Source organism: Thermothelomyces thermophilus, chromosome 3 (assembly GCF_000226095.1).
Source record: "Thermothelomyces thermophilus ATCC 42464 chromosome 3, complete sequence".
Lineage (NCBI taxonomy): Eukaryota > Fungi > Ascomycota > Sordariomycetes > Sordariales > Chaetomiaceae > Thermothelomyces > Thermothelomyces thermophilus.
In genome coordinates, this window is record NC_016474.1 from 52,979 (window position 1) to 75,315 (window position 22,337).

Genomic DNA, 22,337 nt, shown 5'->3' on the forward strand with positions numbered 1-22,337 from the left:
GTGCTGGTAGTTGGTAGCGGCTGATACAAACAATATCTCCTGCATTTCCGGGGTGCTTCCCGCGGCACGATGTCACGCCGCGGCAATATGAGAGCGGCCCAAATCTCTGAGCTTCTGCCGCTGCATTGGGTCAATGTAACTGCAAGAGCCCAATAGGAAGTATCAAAGATGTAAGCGAACCCAACAACCTGGGCAGCAATTGCAAGACTATGTGGTCGTGTGAACAGCTTGCTGTCGACTCCCAACCAGTCAACATCGGTACCTTATCGTTAGAGCGAACGTTGCCCAGCCTGTGTCTACCTTTGGCGCTGGCCTCTGACCCTACATTCAATGTTTTGGGCGCATGCCAAGATCAGGTTGTCCCTGAGGCAAAGATCGATCAGTTCGTTCAAAACGATTCGGAATGATGTTAGGACACGTTTTGTGATAATTACCAACTAACAAGGTCCATGTAACCACAAATAATAAAGTAATTATATGCAATAAATAAATAAATTATTTAATTAATAAGAAATATACAGTACGGTACAAGAGAGACAAATCTAGGGCAGACTTCCTACCCAATTTGGGGTAATAATTAGCTGCTCATTTTTCTTGTTATTTAATACCACCTCACGAGAACTTGACCTTCTTGGCATCCGAGTCAATGATATACCTCTGACCCTTGCCCTCGGTGAGGCCGTACAGCCGGTTCTTCCTCTTGTCGAAGCTCAGGTCCTCCGGGTGCGGCGGATAGAAGCCGACGTTGTTGTAGGCGTAGCTGCCGGGGACCCAGCCGAACAGGTCGCCCTTGCTGTTGCCGTTGCTCGTCGAGATGTAGAACTTGCCGTTGGCCGACACGGCGCCCTGCATCTGCAGGATGCCGACGCAGTACGCCCACGTCGCCTTGGCCGTCTTGCCGTCGGCGCCCGTCTTGAGCCGGCCGGTCGACTCGTCCAGCGCCCACTTGACCAGCCGGATCGGGAGGCTGTCGCTCGTCTGGTACTCGCCCACGACGACCGTGTGCTCCTTCTCGGTCCGGTCCAGAGCCAGGAAGGAGAAGCGGAAGGAGAAGTCGGAAGACCACTTGTACCACCTATATTATATACATTGTACGCGGTTTGAGTCAGCTTTGGATGAATTTGTTTGAGGGGGGAAAATAAAAAGGAGTTACGAACCTGATCTGAGGAATGACATATTTGTAGCCTGCGGCCGTGTATTTGCTGCCGGACTTGCCCACGGCATCGCCCGTGTCGACCTGCCAGATGTTTGCGAGGTCGAAGACGCGGATGCCGTTCGTGGTGTCCACCACCCAGAGCTTGTCGCCGTACCACATGATACCTCCGGCATGGATGGGGACCTCGCGGAAGTTGTCCTCGGCATGAGGATACACCAGGAGGGCGTGGCGGTACTTGTCGTTGGCCCGGTCGACGAAGGTGACGCGTGCGCTCTTGTCGTCGTTGCGGTGCCAGCTGACGATCCAGCCGTCCTTGCCCTCGTACGTGCCGCCCTCCACGGCGTCGGCGGTGGACGAGATGCCCTGCGGGATCCACTTCTCCGTCTCGAAGTCGTTGAAGTCGGACGTCCTCTGCCAAAGCTTCCGGCCGGAGCTGTCGGTGGTCATCTTGTGGTTGGCATCCTCGAAGACATCGCTGACGTTGACCCTCTTCAGCTTCTTGGCCAACGATGCCACGTTGGGATTATCCGCCTGCTCGACAAAGACGAAGTCGGCGCCGTCGCGGGCCTTGTCGCTGGTGTTGCACTTGCTGGGGTCCGCGGCCAGAGATCCGGGCACCAGGAGCGCCGCGACGGCGGCAAAGAGGGTCGACGAGAGTCTCATTGCGACTGGCGGTGTTCTGGAGTTTTGCTGTCGCGTGCTCCGTGAAGTTTGGAAGAAAAAAAATCCAAGGAATCCAAGACAAGAGGGGCAGCAAAGAACCACGGCAGATGGCGGTTGAACCTTTTAAATCTTGGGTTGTTGTTTACCAACCCCTGTGCTCCTTGGTCAAGACCGGACAGTTGATGCGAGCCGTCTCCAGGTAATTACATAGCCAAAGGTTGTTGGGTTGATGTGACGCTGAGCTGCAAGAGCGGCGAGCATTGTCAAGGCGGCACCCCACCGAGTGAGTGTCAAAATTAGGACGGCTCATTTCAGCTCGGTGCCAAATGAGGCAGCTGCCAGATGGGCGATCTTGTAAGACGTTTTGGCTCTCTGGAGGCGACGGAGGAAAGCTGACCCGATTGGAGACTTGAAATGTTGCTTCTTGGCTGACATGCAAACCGAGGGAAAGGGGAAATTTTTACACTTCTCAGACAGAAAGCACTACATGAGAATACGACAGGTTCGAGAAGCATATGTAAGCAGATAAAATACAGCTTTTGCAATGCGCTGTTGAATATTCATATGCTCCCACATAGTTCTTCATGATGCGCCCTACTTGACTCCGTACGTGCGGTCTTGTGCATACAGTAATTATGTACATGGCACAGTACCTACCTAATTTTAGGACCACGAGAGCCATACGGAGTACGGAGTACACTCCTTGTAGTCATGCGATTGCCGCAATGGGTGGAGCTGATGGTCGATCAGTGACAACACAGGTTCCTGATCACCGTAATCGCGGGGGCTCGGCCTCGTCTCGCTTTGCTGCCCGGACAAGCGAAGCTGTCGAGACAAAAAAAGAAGCACTATTTATATCGCCTTGTCGTCACTCAGGTATCTAGTCCATACTGTAACTACCCTCCTCATTCATGCTCGTCCATGAACGTTAATGGACATTTAGAAGTCTTTGTTATTCTATAGCAACACAACGCGCGCACGCGCACACACACACACACACACACATATATATATATAGTCAGCAGAGGCAGCCAACCCTAAGACCTCCAATGAAGAACGAGATAGAGGGTACCACTGATCAGAGGAAGCCCAGAGATCCAATCACTACTATTAATATTAACATCTCTGGCTCCCTCGTGGGCAGGTTTCAACACCAACGCCTCGATAACTAATAATCATTATCAAGTAGTAGTTGAGGCTATCCATTTCTCCAAATAAAAAAAAATGTTCTTGTTTGGCAACCAACCCTGGGTCGCTGGATCTTAGGCCCCTTATGAGCCTGCAGTGCAAACAAGGTGCGTTTCCGCCGATCTGGATTCAAGCCTGATTAGCACATGAGTTACCTCCCGACCCTTTCACCATGTTCAACTATGCCCCTACCAGAGGCGGGGGCACTGATGAGGTTCCGTCTGATGGCTTACCAATTACCAAGGAGCCGTTATCTGGAGCAAACCTGGGCGCTGGCTGGGCCGAGGTAATTAGGCGTCAGGAACGGGCAGGGTAAGTCACAGGGATTGTGAATGGATAATTACTGGTCTACATAACTACATCTCCGTACACAACACGTAATTACAAGTGCCGAATATCCGCGGAGGTGTGTTAAGATATGCACCATACAGTACATGTGTCTCCAAAATCTCTGTGGGCATTTGAAGTATACTTTTGAGGAAGAAGGTATTGGTTCCCTAGTACGTTATGGCATGTAGCATGGGTGGCACGTTATGTGTAATTTGTGTGATATCAATTCACGAACCTTCTACCTAGGGCTAGGGAAGGTTTGGCTATCCACCACTAGCGAGCAGTTTTGATGATGGAAGCAGCCAACTAAGGAAGGTACCTTAAAGCTCGGTACTTTTTTTCTTTTTTTCTTCTTCACGGTAAACACGTCAACATGCTCTTCAGCTTATCCCGCACCACAGCCTGCTTCTCGGCCGGGGCCGTCGTCTTGTCGTTGGCATCCCCCACGCTGACCGAGATGTAGCAGCCATCTGTGTCCAGGACGGAGAGCTCGGTGGGCAAGCGCGTCGATCCGCACTGCTCCGTGTCCGGGGCGGAGAAGAGGCCGACGTTGATCCGGCTCAGCACCCACTTGAACTGGCTCGCCTCGGTGCACTGGCCCTCGACCTTGGGGAAGTTGACGTTGAGGAAGACGTCCTCGGGGAGGTAGGGCTTGCCGCTCGCGATGACGGCGTTGGTGAGCGTGGCGGCCAGCTCGGCGTACACGCGGCTGCGTGGCTCCTCCGGGCTGTTCCAGGCCAGCGTGCCTTCGGACGCGCCCGAGAAGGCGATGGCGGGGATCTTTGCGTTCTTGGCGGCGTGGACGGCGGCGCCGACGGTGCCGGAGAACTGAACCGCCAGATACAGATTGCTGCCGACGTTGGGGCCCGAGACGGCCAGCTCGGGGCCCTCGCCGTTCCACAACTGGGGGCCAATGGTGTCGATGCCGTACCTCATGGACGTGGCGGGGAACGAGTTAACCCAGTTGAGCCGCGGCGAGGTCTCGTTGCGCCCGATGGGGCCGCTGTTGGCAGGGCAGCTGTCATACTGGCAAGGAGTGGACCTGGGGGAGGGCTCGATGTCGAGCGAGCCTAGTTATATTATTCAATAAATTAGGTTAGTTAATTAGTGACCGCGTCAACAAGCAGAAGAAAAAGAAGAAGAAAGAAAAGAGAAAGAAAGAAAGACCCAAACGACTTACCGGATCCCGACTTGTTCTCGGCGGGGGCGGATAGAACTGCGTCGTGGCCCGCGGCTATCAAAGCGTTGTGGAAGGATCGTGCATACTGCTCGGCCCAGCCATCATCGTTGGACTGGATGATGCGGATCCCTTGAGCACCGAGCGCTGGCAGGAGCACAACAAGAGCGTTGAGACGCATCGTGAAGGTTTGCTTAACTACTGGCCACCCAACTTCCCATGTGCATACAGTACTTTTCAGGTTGCGAGAGGGGTTGGGCGAGTGTTTCTGTTAATAAACGACTCTTTGTACGTTGTTGGAGGCCTGACCTACTAAGTAGTGTAGCGTCCCCTTAAAAGTTACGAAACTGAGACGCCAGGGGCAGCAGGAACTTTGGCCGCCTGCGACCAATCACATTGCGAAAACCGAAGTGTGCTACCGGCGCTAGAACCCCCAAGGCAAACACGGGGTGCGATCTCATTCTTGTGATTCGACCAATCCAGCCGCGTGGTGGGATGCAGTGGCTAGCATGGGTACCTTGTGCACGGAATCCGGTGCTTGAGGAATGCTATTAGCAAGCGATCTATACGGACGTAGTAGTAGTATTCAGCAGTGCCTCTCGTTGCGTCGCACTGAGCACGGAGCTACCCCACGGAACAAGCTGAAATGGAGAGATCCCCGAAAACCGCCGAGAGGTTGCGCTGATGATGGAGCAGCGCCCGTTTTCACCTACTACTTGTGAAAATACCGCGAGGAAAGGGCTGACGATGGTTGCATACGGATATCACCGGATGTCACCTAGGTCAAAACCAGGGAGGCCACCTACCTTGCGATTCTTCATCGATATGAAGCCGGCACACATCCAGCCTCCGAGATAATATTAGAGTAAAGTAAGGTGTCGAAAGCAGCGGCAAGCTCGAAGCAGCATTCGAGAGTGCTTTGTAGTGGGTGGCTCGAAGGTCAGGAGAAAACGAGCGGCTGTTTTGTAAATGGACGAGGAAAGGATAAAGGAATGATAATTAATAGCCCTCACATCCGGAGCGGGGTGTTTTGTGGCGCGTTTCCGCCGCTTCTGCCCCCTCCTAACCCACAGCATTGCTCAATTACTTTACTCGTAATCCTCCCGCCCTTTCTCCCCGGGTCCGGTCCGTGCCCGTGCCGAGTTGGCCCGACGAGGTCGCCGTAAGCCGAGTATCCCGGGACAGTTTGCCGCCGGCGGGTGCGGACCGGGTGCTGCGGACTTGGCAGCTCCCTATCTCGGGGCAAACACTATCTCCAGCTCTTGGTGTCCTCCTGATCGTGGAAGGGATTAACTACATACTGAGAAAGATTCAGCATTGAGCTTTTTTTTGTACTTATACGGTGAAAGCCCCCAAACAGGAAGTCTATCGTAGCGTCAATCCTAAGTGTAATCGAAGCCAAAGCAGCCATCTATCCTAGCATGCTCGAGATGAGGAAGATGTTATTCCTTTAAGCAACATTCTAGGTGCTACAGCTCGGTGGCTGCAATCAGTACAGCTCAGAAAGGCTACAAAGGTACGACACCACAGCGGTATTCGCGCCGTAGGCGGCACTCCTGGACCAACTGTCATGGTCTGCAGAAGTAGGTGATAAAAGCGTTGATTATTCTAAGTGCCAGACGCACTTAGAGAAGCTGTCTAAATATATGTTGACCCTGGCTTGTTATCTCTGTTGGTAGGTCAGTTAGATCTGACCTATAGATAGCCAAATGCTATAATAGGTACCAGGGTTCGAAAGGAAAAATGATGACCCGTTATAACTTAGTAAATATAGTCTTTTGTCTATTACGATAGTCCTTATAATCGTTCTTCTATCCTGCGGTTGTATCTATCCGCTTATCCGTCAGTCCTTCTTACTACCAGCCGGGCCTAGGTTGTCTAGGAATGCGGATAGTGCTGACGGGCGCTCCTGCTATAGGCACGCGAGAGTCCTGGCCCTGGCCTAGGTGTCCCTGACCGGGGTACGGTTGCCGTAGAGCGTGCTAGCGGCCCTCTTACGCGAGGGGCTCTCCTATACTAGCGTTTCTGGCTATAGTCGTTTCTGGCCAGTGGTCGTGGGCAGCAGGTATACGACCGGGCGGGCGATTGAGCTAGGAGGGGTACCGGCCTTTGTGGTAGCTGGCGGTAGCTAAGCTATAGGTAGCTACGTTCTAGGAGCCCCCTATAGTATAGTGGCTAATATAGTACGCTTACTAAGTTAGGTAACTATACCTTCGAGCTGCTATAGCTTTTTATCTATGCCTTTCTTCTAATTAAGGGTAGCTATATAGCTATCGTTTATAGCCGTCGAAGTCTCCTATAGCTGCTTAAGCTCTTCCTTAATCTGGTTAAGGGCCTTAGTAATACTATTAGTAGCCTTATTCTACCTTTAAACTATAGTCTAAGCTAGCCTAAAAAGGTCGGCCTTAGTAGCTAGTGACTAGCGTTTAGTAAAGTGCTTATCGGCCTTATTATCTTTAGCTATACCTTAGGTAGCGATAACTTATACGGGTGTAGGTTATATAATCTAGTAGCTAGGCAGGCTATAATATAAGTAACTAAGCTTAAATAGGTAGCTATTAACTAAAGTATTATTATCTCCTTTAGATATATAGATATAAGCTACTAATAGTTCCTTAGGCTTAGGTATATTAGTAGGCACTATACTAGTAGTATAGTATATCCTATATATAGTCTCTAGTTTCTTCTTAAGGCTATATATAGCTAGGTTAGCCCTAAAAGAGTTATTACCGGCCTTTTTGTAGTAGCGGTAGATCTAGTAGCAGGTATAGATAAGTATGTCCTTATTACTGTAATACTCCTAGTAGGTATAAGTAAGGTAATCCTTAACAGGCCTAATTAACGTGCTTATGGATAGGTATAGCAGGCTAGACTTGATGACCCTAGTGCTAGTAAAGGGGTCGAACTCTATGCCTATAAGGGTATTTTCTACCTCCTTAAGGCTATCAAAGACGACATAGGTATCGTTAAATCTGGCCTGTAATTCGGCCTCTTTGTTGTTATTAGGGTCCCTCTCACTCCTACGGACGAACCTGCCAGTAGGTGCCCTATGCTAAGTATACCTAGTTAGCATGACAGGCTAGGGTATAGGCTCGGGTAGGTAGAATGTCGGGTCTAGCCGTAATAAGGCCTAGGATGTCGGCACGGTAGTAGTAGTATCTGTAGTTTTAGTGACGACTAATATACCCTCATTATTACAGTGCTCGGTGTTCTATTACATGGTTATAGGTAGGCTAGTAGGCATATATAGGTGCGTAGTCGTGTCCTTGGTGGTAGCGTTAGTAGAGCCGGAGTCTTAGTAGTTCTACTCTAGTTAAGCTATATCTAATTTGTAGGATAGGCGGTTGGTAGGCTTAAGCGTTAGAATCGCTTAGCATATAATTAGGGGCGTTAATAGCCTCTTCTTATTTACTATATCCTATACCTTGGTAATAGCGAACTTGATTAATAATAGTAAGGTCGGCCTATTATCCTAGTCTACTAGCTTGTTAAGGCTATTAATAGCTAGTTCTTTATACTTATATACCTTGTATAGGTTAATTAATACCTATCTAGTTATACTAATACATTAGCTATATATAACTATATAGCTGCCTTCCATTTTATATACTATATTACTATTAATGGCATAAGGCTAGGATCCTCCCTATAGGTTCAAGGTCTTGTAATACCTGGCAAAGAATAGCGCTAGTATAATATAGTAGATCTTGGCCTTAGTAGCCTTATATAGGTTAACCATGACCATAGTACTAGTAATAATGCTAAAGAGTATAGCCTTTATCTTGCTATCGACTCTAATAAAGGCAAATCTAGCCTCTAGGCAAGGGATTTTAGTAGCATCGTCCTTATCTATACTATAGAAGGTCTTATAGTTAGCTATAGTTATCTACTCTCCTTAGGATTAGTAGCTATTAACGAAGTAGTATACGGCTAGGAGGCGAACTATGTCGTACTTACTAGCGCTAATACAGACTATGTTAACGACATTACCTGGGACTTGGGCTATAGCACTTATATCACTATCGTAGTACCATTCGACGATAGCGTCGTCTGGCAATTGCAGGTGTAGAGAGCCGAAAGTGTCGTATATATTAGTTCAATCGTTAGCAACAGCTAGAGGAAGTATACGCTATAGGTTATTCTAGGGCATGGTAAGGTCTTTGCCCTCGGAATCGAAGTATAAGGTTATATCCTTGTAGCGTACTCGGACTAGGCTACCCGTTGCCAGGTCATTCCGAACCTCCTCCTCGTTGCCCATAGTAGCGGCAAAGCCTATACCGCTCTCAAGGAAGGTATCTACGCGGTTAAGGACCTCCTAGATGACCCTATCATCCGGGCTGTTATTCTCGCTTACAGGGCCTAAATATACGCCCTATATAGGTGTCGGTGTAGGCTATACCTGGCTGGCTGCCCTAGTGCCTATGGCCGACAGTGCCCTTCGTGGATTAATAGGCGTGAACGTAATGGTAGTAGTATCGGTTGACTCTGCTGCTACCGACTACGGTACGGGCGTATCTTGCTAGCCAGCCGTAGACTTATTTCCCTAGACTAGGCTTATAGCCGTAGGGCCTTTAGCGCTTTTAGTAGCCTGTTTATCGCTCTTCCTAGCTCTGCTTCTAGACTTGGCCATTGTGACTATTGTTAGGTGGTTCTAGGTCGATAAAACTTAGCTAAAATTGCCAAAACTTGGTAGTTTCTTGTGCGCGCGATAGAATGAGTAAAAAGAAGCAGGAAAACAAACTCTAAAGCCTTCTTTTAATGGAAATAGTGATACGTAGGCTATGGGAGATGGCTATATAGTAGGGTTTGATGGAAAAGGCTAAGTTAAAGGGTTTGGTGGTTGGAAAAGAAGGTAGTTATTAAAGAAGTTATAGAAGAAGTAGAAGAGGTTTAAAGAGGTAGAAAATGGTAGGAAAACTAGGGTTCTTATAATTTAGGGTAGGGCTTTAAAGATAGGATGAAAAGTGCCTAAATAAGAGGGGTATTTAGCCTTGCTAACTGGAATAGGTAGGCTGTTTAGCCTTGTTAATTAAATAGGTGGCTATTTAACAGGTTAGCCGAGCCGGGTATATGGTTTGATATAGTAGTTAAAGCCCTATCTATAATAAGTAGTAGAATTAAAGCGAATGTAGTAGGTAAAGGATAGGTTTAAGGGGAGTAGTAATAGGTTTTCTAGCGTTAAACCAGATTCTAGGGTATCCTATTAAAGGTATACGTCCCCTAGGCGCTATTTGGTCTCTTCCTGGCTAGAAATGACGCCTTGGCCCTTTTACTTAGGTGGCCGGCCTCGTTTTCTTCTAGGTGGCGGTTGAATCTGACGGCGATTCTTATATTCCTAGATCAGTTCGCTAGCGGTGGCTTCGAGTTCGCTTTTTGGAAGCTATTAGTTGTCCTTTGCGTCAAATCCAAGCCAACGGACAAGGTATTCTATCTTCGGGCACTTCTTTCTACACACCCGATAGTTAACGATCTTCTTAATCTTTTAGTATTTCTTGCCATTAACTAGAATTAGCTATAGTAAAGGAGCGGTCCTTTTAAATAGATCAGGGCCTTGTTTAACGTAGTAAAGTTAGGTAATAGATATAACTAGGTAGACTTTCTAGGATTTAGAAAAATCTAACTTGTATACTAGTTTTCCTACCCTCTGTTTAATTTTGAAAGGTCTTACCCTCTAGGCTAACCACTTCTTATTAGGTTTGCTAGGTAGGTAGTAGCCTTTATATAGATATAGCTAGATAGTGTCTCTAACCTTGAATTTAGTAGGTATATATCTCTAGTTATACTATAACTTGGCTACGGCTACGGCTCGGTCGATCATTTTACTAGCTTCGGCCTAGTATTGCTTATATAGGATTTCTAAAGCTTCCTATCTGCTAGATTTAGCGGTCCTCTTGCTAAAGATATCTAGGACTAAGTGTAGCTTAAACCTGTATACTAGCTTATTCGGTGACCTTCTAATACTAGTGACTAGGGTATTGTTAAGGTAGTGCTATAGAGCAGGGAGGATCTTGACTTATAAGCGGTTAGAATTGGCCGTAAAGTTCATTCTAAGTGCGATTTCTATAGTCTGGTTTGTCTATTCGGACTGGCCGTCGGTCTGCAGGTAGTAGGCTATAGAAAACAATAGCTTGGTTCCTAGTAGTAAGAATATTTTCTTCTATAGGTCGGATGTAAACTTGGGGTTACGATCGCTAATGATCTAGGCAGGTATACCCTAGTCAGTGAATATCTAGGTCCTTAGAAGAACGGTTGCCTATTCCTTAGCCGTATATATCCGGCGGCCTACTATAAGCAGCTTCTTCTTACTAAACTTGTATATTATAGTATGGAGTATATCTGCTAGTATATAGCCTTCGAGTGATTAGAGGGTCCTAACGGTCGGTGCCGGCGGCAAGTCGGTAATAAAGTCTATAGCTACTATATAGTATAGTGTCGGCTAGGTCCGAATTAGCTAGAGTTCCCCTAGTAGTAGGTTCCGGTCGGTCGAGTTTGCCTAGTATACCTTATAGTACTATACGAACTTTAAGACTTTCTAAGCCTTCTTACGGAAATGGATAGCTATAAGCTCGTTTATTATCTTGTTTTCACCGAAATAGTATATATCATTATAAACGATCTAAAGGATTAGGTTAATATAGCTTTCCGGTAGGCAGAGTCTCCTAGTGCTATCGAAGTCGACATGGAAAAGTAGCCCGTCCATTAATTCGAATAGTCCTATAGGTAGTTTTGGCCGTCTATATTTCCCGATCCTATTCTAGTCATTTCTAACCAGGTCCTTCTCGCTTTCGCGGAGTATATAGTAGATAGGTCTGTACTTACGGTCCTTAGGATAGCTAGTAATGATCCTAGCCCTAAACTCGTCACTAAGCACCGGTTCTATAATAGTCGTGTCCGCTATAAAGACATCCTTATCCTAGTGCTTGCTCTAGATGTCTCTAAGTTCGTTAGCCAGACTATCCTTGACCTTTAGATCCTCCTATTCCTATATAGGTAGTCTTGATAGTATGTCGGGTACGACATTTAAGGTTCCTAGGATATAGAAGATATTAAGGTTAAATCTAGATAGGTAATTAGTAGCGTTAGCTAGCTTGAGGTTGGCCTTAGCTAGATCTATTATAATTAGGGATATATACTTTATAATCCCTTTCATAGAAACGTAGTTAGTAAGGATATTAACCGGATGCCTATTTAATTAAACTATCTTTCCAAGCTTCCTAATTACCTAGATAAGTATAGTAATCTCTGCCTTGGTAGATCTATAGCATTTTTCTATATTAGTGGTTGCTTATAATATAAATAGGATAGGCTATACCTTACTTATAGGAATATCCTTACTAGGAATTTTCTCTCTATCCTAGTCACCCTTAAGCTAGAAGGCAATAACGCCATAGCCATTATAGCAGGTATCTAACTTTAGGAATAGTAGCTTTTCTAGGCAGTGGTAATAGAGGAACTCCTAGTTATATAGGTACTCCTATAGCAATCGGAATAACTTGAGTTCTTCCTTGTTAGAGTGAATTTGACGGTAGATGTGACCGCTTTCCGGGCACGTTTAGCTTTCCTAGGGTTCAATTTTCCTTCCTTCCGGGCTGCTACCATTAGTGCTATCTTCCGGGCTTAGAGTGGTCTTGCCTTGGCGTCAAACTATAGAATGCCTTTCCTAAGCCATCTGGCTATCCTAAGGTAATGCTCTAAGCTGTCAAGAGTGTCTGGAAACTTTAGCTTTTTAAAGGCGATAATATGGTCGTCGGTTTTAGCAATGCCTTTACCGTTTACGATATACCTAAGGAGTTTTACGGCCAGGTAACCTATAAAGGATTTGGCTATACCAATATAGATATAGGCCTTATTAAGGATTTCGTAAACGGTATATAGGTATTTAAGGTGTTCTTCCTCCGTTTTGCTAAAGATGATAATATCGTCAATATATGCCCTAATAAAATGGCGGTGTTTGAGGAAAAGTCTATCTATATAGCATTACGCAAATGTAGGTACGTTTTTAAAACCTATAAGCACTACATTAGATTTCTCTAAACCGTAGTAACTTATAACTACTATATAGTCATTATATTCCTTAGTGACTAGTAACTAATAGAAGAATCCTAAGGCATCTAGGGCTATGAAGAACTTGTTACTAACTATAGTAGCTATAATATCGTCCTAGTTAGGCAAGGGGTAAACATCTAGAACCGTAATTATATTTAGTGGTCGTAGGTCGACTATACTTCGGCTCTTCTTGACCTCTACTCCTGGCTTTTCGGTAACCTTCCTCTATACGATAAATACTAGGCACGTAATAGGGGTTAGTTTATCTATAAAAGTGAATCTGCCAGATGCCTAGAGCTAGTTATAATGCTTATCTAGAGCCTTATGGTCTTTAAGCCCTATTAGGTACGGTCTGACCGTACGGACTTGCTTTTGTTAACTGTTAACCAGGTTGATCCGTATCTTCTGGTTTTCTAGCATTAGTACGATTCCCCTGTCACGGTAAAGGTCATATCTATCTAGAAGTTCCTTTACCTTAAGCGTGAACTTAGGATTCACGTTGGTAATGCTAACGCTATCCTTGCTTTTAATGGCTAGGATATCGTCAGGTTTCTTAATACCATGGGATAGGGTATAAAAGTTAACCCTGTTCGGTGGTAGGAGTTCCTAGTTACTATCGGTACCTTCTTAGTAATATACATACTAGGCTTCCTCTAGCTTTTCCTTTAGCTCTTGCTCGGTAATTTCATCCTAGACCTTAGTCTATATATCCTCTATATTGCTTATCTTAACTTAGGTAGTAGTGTCCTCCCTATGGTATTCTAAGAGGTAACTAATCTTGTCTCCTTTCTAGATAACTATAGAGACATTAGTATTATTTCTAACGATAGCTACCTAGGGTATATACCGATTAACTATAATATCCTAGACTCTATCTTAGCTAGTAGTAAAGTAGAAGCACTTGTCCTCTAGGGTAGTATTAGGTAGTAGGATAAAGTAAGTCTTAACTATCTAGGTAGAGTATATAGGAATAACGGTATACCAGATAGCAGTAACCTTCTAAGAGATAGGCTTAGGGTTCTTCTTTATGACATCTCTATAGACCTTTATATTTGCTAGCGATCTGAAGGTACAGATACCCTTGACAAAGTCAATCTTGACATTGTAAGCCGTTATAAAGTCGGTGCCTAGAAGTATTTTTAGAGTAAGTTTGTCGATTACATCGGCCGTAACGTAGATATATCCGTCGATTAGCATGTTCCTAGCCTCCCTTAGGATATAAAAGTCAAATTCGACCTATTCGCTAATCCTAGTCTTTGAATTGACTCCCTTAAGGGTATAGGGTTTGCCTTAAATCTATTAGGGATTCTTTACCTATTAGGCAATCTATGTCCGGTTAACTAGGTTAGTTAAACTGCCTATATCGAAATAGATGTCCATGGTTTGATCTCCTAGGTTAGCTCGAACCGGAATACGTAGGTAAGATGTTTTCCTTGGCTAGTAGAAGGGTATTTCTATACTTAGGTTGGCTTCTACCACTTGGCCAGGTTCGAAGGAGAGGAGTACGGTTTCCTATTCCTATTCCTTAGGTAGTTCTAATAGTATGGTCGCTCTTTCTACGAAGTCTCGTTCTACCTAGAGAAGGTCTTCTTTCTTTGGCAGTTCTGGTAGTCGTAGTTTCTTCCTATAATCCTAGTGCAAGTGACGGTATAGCGCTCTTTGGCTTGCGAATGCCTGTCTGTAGAGCCTATGGATATTGCCATCTTCCTAGATATAGTCTTCCTTGACGGTACTAAGGAAGTATGCCTCTCTATCGCTACTATCTCTATTAGTCTCGGATTTATAGTCACTAATTAGGAGATAGCCGGTAGCTTTAAGCTCCTTATATTTGGCTTCGGCTTTCTTATCCTTGCTAGATACTACTATAGTATTATAGTAGTAATAGGTACTATCCTTATTAATATACTTCTAGCTATAGCGATAGAATCGTCGGAAGTAGGGATTCTGTTTGCTATATCTGCCCTTTTCCTAGGCTCTAGTATCCTAGGGATAGTTACCCTTACCTTGGTCATTACGGTCTTTTAGGCAAGGCTCCTAGTTACGGCCTTGATATTACCCTCCTTACGGAAGATACCTACGTTTCTATTCCTCTCTCTGTCTATAGTAGTTAGACCGGTACTATTAGCCTTGATTACCTTGTCTTAGCTCGGTACGTAACTAGTTAGTTTAATCTTCGAAGCTACTATTACTATTATTACTACTTAGTCCGTTAGATATATCCTCGACATTAAATACGGCGACTTTCTATACCTTCCTTTCAGCTTTAAGCTCCCTAGATAGTGCCTCCTACTTTTTAGTAATATAAAGGAGGTACTAGTCAAGAGTGTCTATTTCCTATAGCTCAGGATGAAGCTTATAGAGTGCTAAGGTCATCACTAACTAAAGTCTAGTCAAAAGCTAATAGTTCGTCTTATCTCCCTAGACTTAAGTATAACGGAAAAGGTCTATCGCAAATTCGTAGATAGATTTACCTATAATAAGGTCATCCTTAGTATAGCTATTCTAAACTAGCCATTAACCTGCCTAATTAAACTAGATACTAAACCGTTCCTTAATCTTTTAGAGCTATATCTCTATACTTAAGTAAAGAATCTCCTTCTTAGTAGGCAATAGTTATTATTCGTACTACTATAGAGCTAACCTATAGAATAATACCTATAGGTCGTTCTATAGAAGGAGTTCCTTAGAGACGTTTCCTCTAACTATATTATAGATACGCTCGATTTAGAGGTTAATATCTATATAGTAATAGATCTTCTTATAATAGAAGATTAGCTAGCTATTAGTAATCTTTTAATCAGTATCTAGCTAGAGTAAGCTAATATTAGTAATCTCCCATACCTAGTTAGTAGCCGGTTATAGCAGTATATATATGTTACAAGCTAACTATATACCGCGACCCGGTAAGGTGTAGCAGGCTAAATGAGCCACCAATCAAGAAGGGCACGAAGCGAGGCTGACACAGGATCGCTAGGGAGCACGGGCTACCACAGGCGAACAATTGCCGAAAAGGGAAAGATAGCAGAGGATAGCTAGCTACCAAAGGCAATCTAAGGACAGGATAGAAAGGGACTATAAGCGACCGACAGAAGTATATATATATGTAAATAGTCACTCATTATAGTAGACTCTAGGAGTTCACCAATGATAGCAACCCACAATCATAATACTTATACCAAGCATTGCTAATTACTATGAGAGATAACTCTAGTGTTATTATAAACCCTTTAGCTTTACCGAATCCCTTAGACGACCTGCCTACTTGTCCTGCTTAATCTACCTTTACCTAAACCCTTTTAGAAGAAGTCTAAGTTAGGTTCGTTATACGTTACTATTACTCCCTTTATTCTGTTATAGTTTAGAATAGAGGTAACTTCGACCTCGATATCGATATGGCTACTAACGTTATAGCCGAATAGCTGCTTACCTAGGTTAGTTAACTCTATTAGCAAATCTAGGAGTTAGACTAGAGAGATAAGGCTGCTTAAGCTCGAATCAAGGAACTCGAGAACGGCGAAAAGCACTTGTAGAAACTAGTTAACGAGGCCTATACTAAAATTAAGGCACTCGAGGGCGCCAAAGTAAGCCGTATCAAGATCGAACTACCTGGCAAATATAGAGGAACTAAGGAGGACCTTGTAGGATTTCTAACAAACCTCTAATCCTACTTCCGGCTTAATGACGACAAGTTTCTAGACGATAAAGCTAAAGTTCTCTACGTAGCTATAAGACTAGAGGGTAAGGCACTTGGATAGTTCGAGCCTATATAGAATAACTATCTTACTAAGGAAGACGAAGACGACCGAGACACGTTTACGTAAGTAGTCTTTCGATCCTATGACCGTTTCGAAGAAGAGCTTTAGAAGGTTTTTAGTAACAAAGATAAGAAGATTTATATATAAGAAAGACTTACTAATCTCTAATAGACCAAGTTAATAGCCTCCTATGCTATATAGTTTAGATAGGACATACTTAAGTCTTAGCTTAATGACAAGGCATTAATATAACTATTCTATAACGGCTTAAAGGAAAAGGTTAAAGACAAGCTATATAAGTATAATCGGCTTAAGACTCTAGATAAATATATTATATAGGCTATTAGAATCGATAATTAACTCTATATATAAGAGTAATAGAAACGAGGTCAAATAAATAGAACTATAGTTAAGGCTAATGATAAGAAAAAGCAAGCGTACGTTAGTACCTCGTATAGGACGTACTCTAGAGCTATAGATATAGATATAGCGTGGAAGCAAGACTAGAAGAAGACGACCAAAGACAAGTCTAATATTACCTACTATAACTATAGAAAGAAAGGGCACTATAAGCGAGAATGTCGAAGCCCGAAGAAAGAGTAGAAGATAGTCCCTAGAAAGGAAATTACGGCTATTGACGAAACCACTAAGGACGTTATCGAAGTAGCGGCTACAGGCTATGAAGACAAGGGCAATGACACAGATAGTCTTAGACATAATGGTAACGGTAAAGACGAACAAGCACCGTACTCCGAACTAGTTACTATAGACCTAGAGACAGGTCTTGCTAAATAGGATACGGCAGGAGAATACGTACCACTAATTTCGATTCTCCTAGCCTTGAGGTAGTAGAGTTTTATAGTTATATAGAGGTAGGATAGATTATAGATAACTGACACCTAAGGAATCGAAAGACCTAGACCTAATGTTCTATTCCTCTAGGAACGAATCGAATAGTACTATAATAAAGTTTTCCGGCTTAATATAGAACTACGCGAATAGAATGGACGTTTGATTCGACTTGCCTAGTAAAGCGATAAGATAAGGGACGAAATAAAGAAACTCTAACGTATCGTAGAAACTATTAAAGGAGAATAGCCTATGACATATAATAGGCCTAATAGCGACGCCGAGTATCTTAGCGACTAGTAACTTAGTAATAATGTACAGAACCTAGAATACTAGTTTATACACGCGAAATATAAAAAAGATAAGCGTATATAGGAAAGCTACTAGAAGAAATACTCCTATTATAGTGTTAGGGTACCTATAGTCTATATATAATAGGAAGGATTTGGGAAAGAATTCTAATACCTCCTAGGCTATGCTATATAACTATATCTTTGACATAAGGCATATATATAAGTGCCCTGGTTCTAGTATATAGTATATAAATGCCGATACTACTTCTATGATAAATTCGAAAACAATTACTAGCCGACCTGACAAGGAAATGAGGACAGAAGCTTACGCCCTATGGAATAGATCTACGATGTAGGAAACAGAGCGGCCGAATTGCTCCAGAAGATCGAAGCCTACGATCTAAAAAGCATTACGATAGTTTTAAGACAAGCCTAGCCTAGGTACTATAGAATAGGACGAGACATATAGGACTTGTGCTAGAGTAACGATTGCCTCTATTACGTAGACGAAAAGAAGTTACAAATTTGGAAGCTCTAGATAAAGCTATAATATATATAACGAAAAGTAGAACAGACCTAATAGTAGGAAGCTATAAGCACTTAATAGCTTATAGAAATAAGTACGATTGACAAAGCCACTATTAGCTAAATAACTAAAGAGGTTAGCACTGACCTAGGAAACGGGTTAGGGCCCTTCGAGGGGCCTAGAAACCATTAACGCCCGTATAACGGCAAGTAGTAGCGTAGTATAGGAGGAACTAGCGTAAGAAACTACTATATCGAGACCTCCCGGTAGAAATATGGGAAATCGCTATAATCTTTAGACGATAGTAGTAAGACAAGCGACTATAGATAATAATACAATGGAAACAGCACGAAATACTTGTACTAATGGACAATAGAGCAAAGATAAACCTAATTTCGCTAACGCTTATAAATTAGCTATAGATACCCTAGAGAATAAAGCAGAAGTATAGTATAGTCAAAGGGCCATTTCTAATATAATAGGTATATAGGAAGACCAAACTAATCAACATTACTATAGTAAGGAAGACTATAGTAGTTATATTTAGTATTATAGATATAGGCAACGATAAAGATATAATATTAGGGTTACCATAGTATAAAGATTATAACCCGGATATTAGCTAGAAGAATAGTAGCTACCTACGACCCTAAATAGAGTTATATTTGACTAGCGAGATAGGGAGCGCACAAGGATCACGAGCAGACAATACTTAAGGGAAGGTATATCTTATAAATTTACTATAAGAGACAGATAATAGTAGGCAGACCACTATAGACTCTAGAAGAAGCGGTATAACGACACTAACGTTACAATAGGAGAAACAAGCTAAACCGCCGATAGCTATTCTCTCCGTTAACGAATGTAGAGCACTATAATTAGAGCAGTAGGTTGAGACAGGAGAAATCGCTAGCATCGCCATAGACAGAACCAAGTTCGTATACTATTAGAAAACTAAGAGACGAGACAAGACTAGGGAAGTACCTAAAGAATACGAAGGACACCTAGTATTCGAACTAAAACATCTAGAAGGATTACTAGAACACGGCCTATAGGATTATAAGATCAAACTTAAAGAAGGAGCACGATTAAAGTTCTTTAAGATTTACTATACAAGCTAGATATAGAATAAAGAACTTAAGCGATATTTGGAGGAGAACCTTCGAAGAGGATATATCTGCCTGTCGATATCGCTAGCAGGCTACCTAATCCTGTTTGTGCCTAAGAAAGATAGAAAGCTATAGTTATATGTCGACTATTAGTAACTTAACGAATAGACCGTGAAAAACCGATACCTGTTACTACTAATCTCATAGCTCCGAGATTAGTTAGTAGGAGCCTAATATTTCATATGTCTTGACTTACCATCGGCCTATAACTATATATAGATCAAAGAAGGCAACAAGTAGAAAACGGCCTTTAGGATACCTTATAGCTACTACAAGTACCTTATTATGCTATTCGGACTTACAAACGTGCTAGTAACGTTCTAAGCCCTGATTAATTAAGCTATCCGACCCTTTCTCGACAAATTTACAGTATATTATCTTAATGATATACTTATCTTCTCTAAGATAATAGATAAACACTAGAAGTATATAAAAGTAGTGCTAGACACGCTATATATATACAAACTATTAGTTAACAAGGAAAAGAGCAAATTCTATATTAGGAAAACGATATTCTTAGGATATAAAATATCCCTAGGACAAATTCGAATAGAACCTTTAAAGGTTAAAGCTATTAAGAATTAGCTACGACCGACGTTAGTTACAGAAATACGAAGCTTTATCGGATTTACAAACTTCTACCAAATGTTTATTAGGAACTTTAGAGCGATCGTACGACCTTTATATAAACTTACTAAGAAGAACGCTAAATTCTAATAGAAAGAGTAGCATAAGCAAGCATTTATATAGATCTATAACGCCATTACCGAAGATCTAGTACTAGTATTACTAGACCCTAAGAAGCTATTTAAGGTAGAAATAGATGCTTTAGACTACGCTATCGGAGGATAATTAGAATAACGAGACAAATAAAGAAAGCTACATCCTATAGCCTTCTTTTTAAAGAAGCTCGATAGACCACGTCTTAATTATCCGATCTACGATAAGGAACTACTTACGATTATCAAAGCTTTTAAGGAATGGCGATTATACCTTAGTAATACGACTAAACTAATATAGGTATATATAGATTATAAGAACCTATAATACTTTATAACGACGAAAGAACTTAATAGATAACAAATATAATAGGTAGAATTCCTTATAGAATTTAACTTTGAGATCTGCTATAAGAAGGGTAAAGAGAACGTACGAGCAGACATCTTAAGCTAACAAATAGATTATATAGAAGGACAAACGGAAACAATACTACCGTTATTTAAAGAACGAATAGACGGAACGCTATATCACGAAACGCAGACACCTATAGAAGATAATCCACTTAACTCGTTCCTAGAGTATTACATAATCTTTTAAGAAGAAAGGATTAACGAGGTATAGTATCAAGTAGTACTTAGACTACTAGTACCTAATGGAGTAGAAGAAAGAGATAGGAAACTCTAGTACTAAGGCAAAGCATATATCTACGACAGGGATCAATAGCTACAAATGATTCGAGAACTCTACAAGTCGAAACTTAGAGGATATAAAGGAGTTACAAAGACTGTCGTATAAGTCAGGAAATACTATAACTTTCTATAGTTAACGATACAAGTTAAGGAAGTTATATAGAACTACGACATTTGTAATCAAAGCAAAACGGCATAATATAAGCCGTATAGGCTACTTTAGCTACTACTAATAGCTGACAAACTATAGAGCTTGGTTACGATAGACTTTATTACAAAGCTACTAGAATCTAAGGATATAGTTACAAGAGTAACCTACGATAGTATTCTTACTATAGTAAATCGCCTGACTAAATAGGTATACTTCTTTCCCTATAAGGAGTCCTAGATAGCTAAACAGCTAATAGACGTAATCTATCGGCAAGTTACATTAGTATATGCTTAGCTATAAGAATAGATCACTAATAGAGATACTAAGTTTGTATCGAAGTTCTAGCAAGCGTTAATATAACGATTAGGTGTTAATAGCAAGCTGTCAATAGTATATTACCTATAGACTAACAGATAAACGGAGCGACTAAACTAAGTTATTAAGTAGTACCTACACTCTTACATTAACTACTAGTAAGACGACTAGGTCATACTATTACTAATAGTATAACTCGCTTATAATATAACACTAATAGAAACGACTAAAGTCATACCATTCTTTGCAAACTACAGATATAAAGTAAACCTTAGGCAAGGACTAGAGGTCATAGTGCCAAGAGCAGCAGTCAAAGTAGAACAAATATACGTACTATATAAAAAGCTTGAAAAGGAACTCGAGTTTGTCAAGACTAGAATAAAGAACTACTACAACAAATACAGGCTCGAGGGACCTCGCCTAGAGAGGGGAGACAAAGTCTACTTGATTATACGAAACTTACAAACTAAACGACTAAGCACGAAGCTAGACTTTAAGAAGGTTAGACCCTACATTATCAAAGAACGAATTTCGATATCTAACTACCGACTATCGTTACCATCATCTATATAACTATGGATAGATATTTTTCATATTTTACTTCTCGAACTAGCACTAAAGAATGCTAAGGTTACTACGTATATCGAAGCAGAGGACAAAGAAGAAGAATAGGACGTTAAAGAGATTCTAGATTTACGTATTATTAATAGAAAACTATAATACCTGGTTAAATAGCTTGATTTCGGACTAGAAGATAATTTATAGGAACCCGTCAAGAACCTAAATTGCCCTAAGAAACTAAAGCAGTTCTACTAGTAGAATCCTAACTAGCTATAAGAACTGGCTCTAAAGCCTATTCCCTAATAGAAAAAGAGGGGAACCTACTAGAATTAGGACTAGGATCTAACCCGATCGACTCCTAATTAAGTATATTAAAAGTACCTAATGCCTAAGCCTAACCTACAAGGGTCTACATTTCCGACATTAGTAGAGGAGTATCTAGCTCTTCCTCCTCCTCTAGATAAGCTACGCTACGACGAAAAACTTTGGTACTATAATCGCGTAGGGATTACTATAAACGACGTAATCGACTTAAACGGCTTAATATCTAAGCAAGTAACGCCTTGGTCTTAGTAATCTCCTTTAAAACCTTCTCCTACTCTGACAAATTCGAAAGGACTAAGGCAATTAATAACCTAAGATTATGAAGGAAAATAACGAGGAACCTATAGGTATCTGTAACGTTCGGACTATTACACTTCTTGCCTATATAAATATAGTTTTAACACTTATTTAAACCTTCTATTATT

At 42.2% G+C, this 22,337-nt stretch overlaps 3 protein-coding genes across 3 annotated transcripts; all 3 read right to left on the reverse strand.

The window, feature by feature from the left end:
* Positions 1-516: 516 nt before the first annotated feature.
* Positions 517-2,092, reverse strand: MYCTH_2303108 (uncharacterized protein). The gene is made up of 2 exons (XM_003662416.1): positions 1,158-2,092; positions 517-1,075 (listed from the first exon to the last, which is right to left on the reverse strand). Exons 1-2 carry the CDS (start codon positions 1,817-1,819, stop codon positions 613-615), a joined length of 1,125 nt encoding a protein of 374 aa, XP_003662464.1. The 5' UTR covers positions 1,820-2,092; the 3' UTR covers positions 517-612.
* A 1,599-nt stretch (positions 2,093-3,691) lies between these two features.
* On the reverse strand, positions 3,692-4,695 carry MYCTH_94504 (survival protein sure-likephosphatase/nucleotidase-like protein; the record flags this gene model as incomplete). The annotated part of the gene is made up of 2 exons (XM_003662417.1): positions 3,692-4,407; positions 4,518-4,695. The coding sequence occupies 2 exons, from the start codon at positions 4,693-4,695 to the stop codon at positions 3,692-3,694; spliced, it is 894 nt and encodes a 297-aa protein (XP_003662465.1).
* A 7,463-nt stretch (positions 4,696-12,158) lies between these two features.
* Positions 12,159-12,455, reverse strand: MYCTH_2060854 (uncharacterized protein; the record flags this gene model as incomplete). The annotated part of the gene is made up of 1 exon (XM_003662418.1): positions 12,159-12,455. A coding segment is annotated over one exon (297 nt), but the record flags the coding sequence as incomplete, so codon positions are not given.
* Between the last annotated feature and the right edge of the window lie 9,882 nt (positions 12,456-22,337).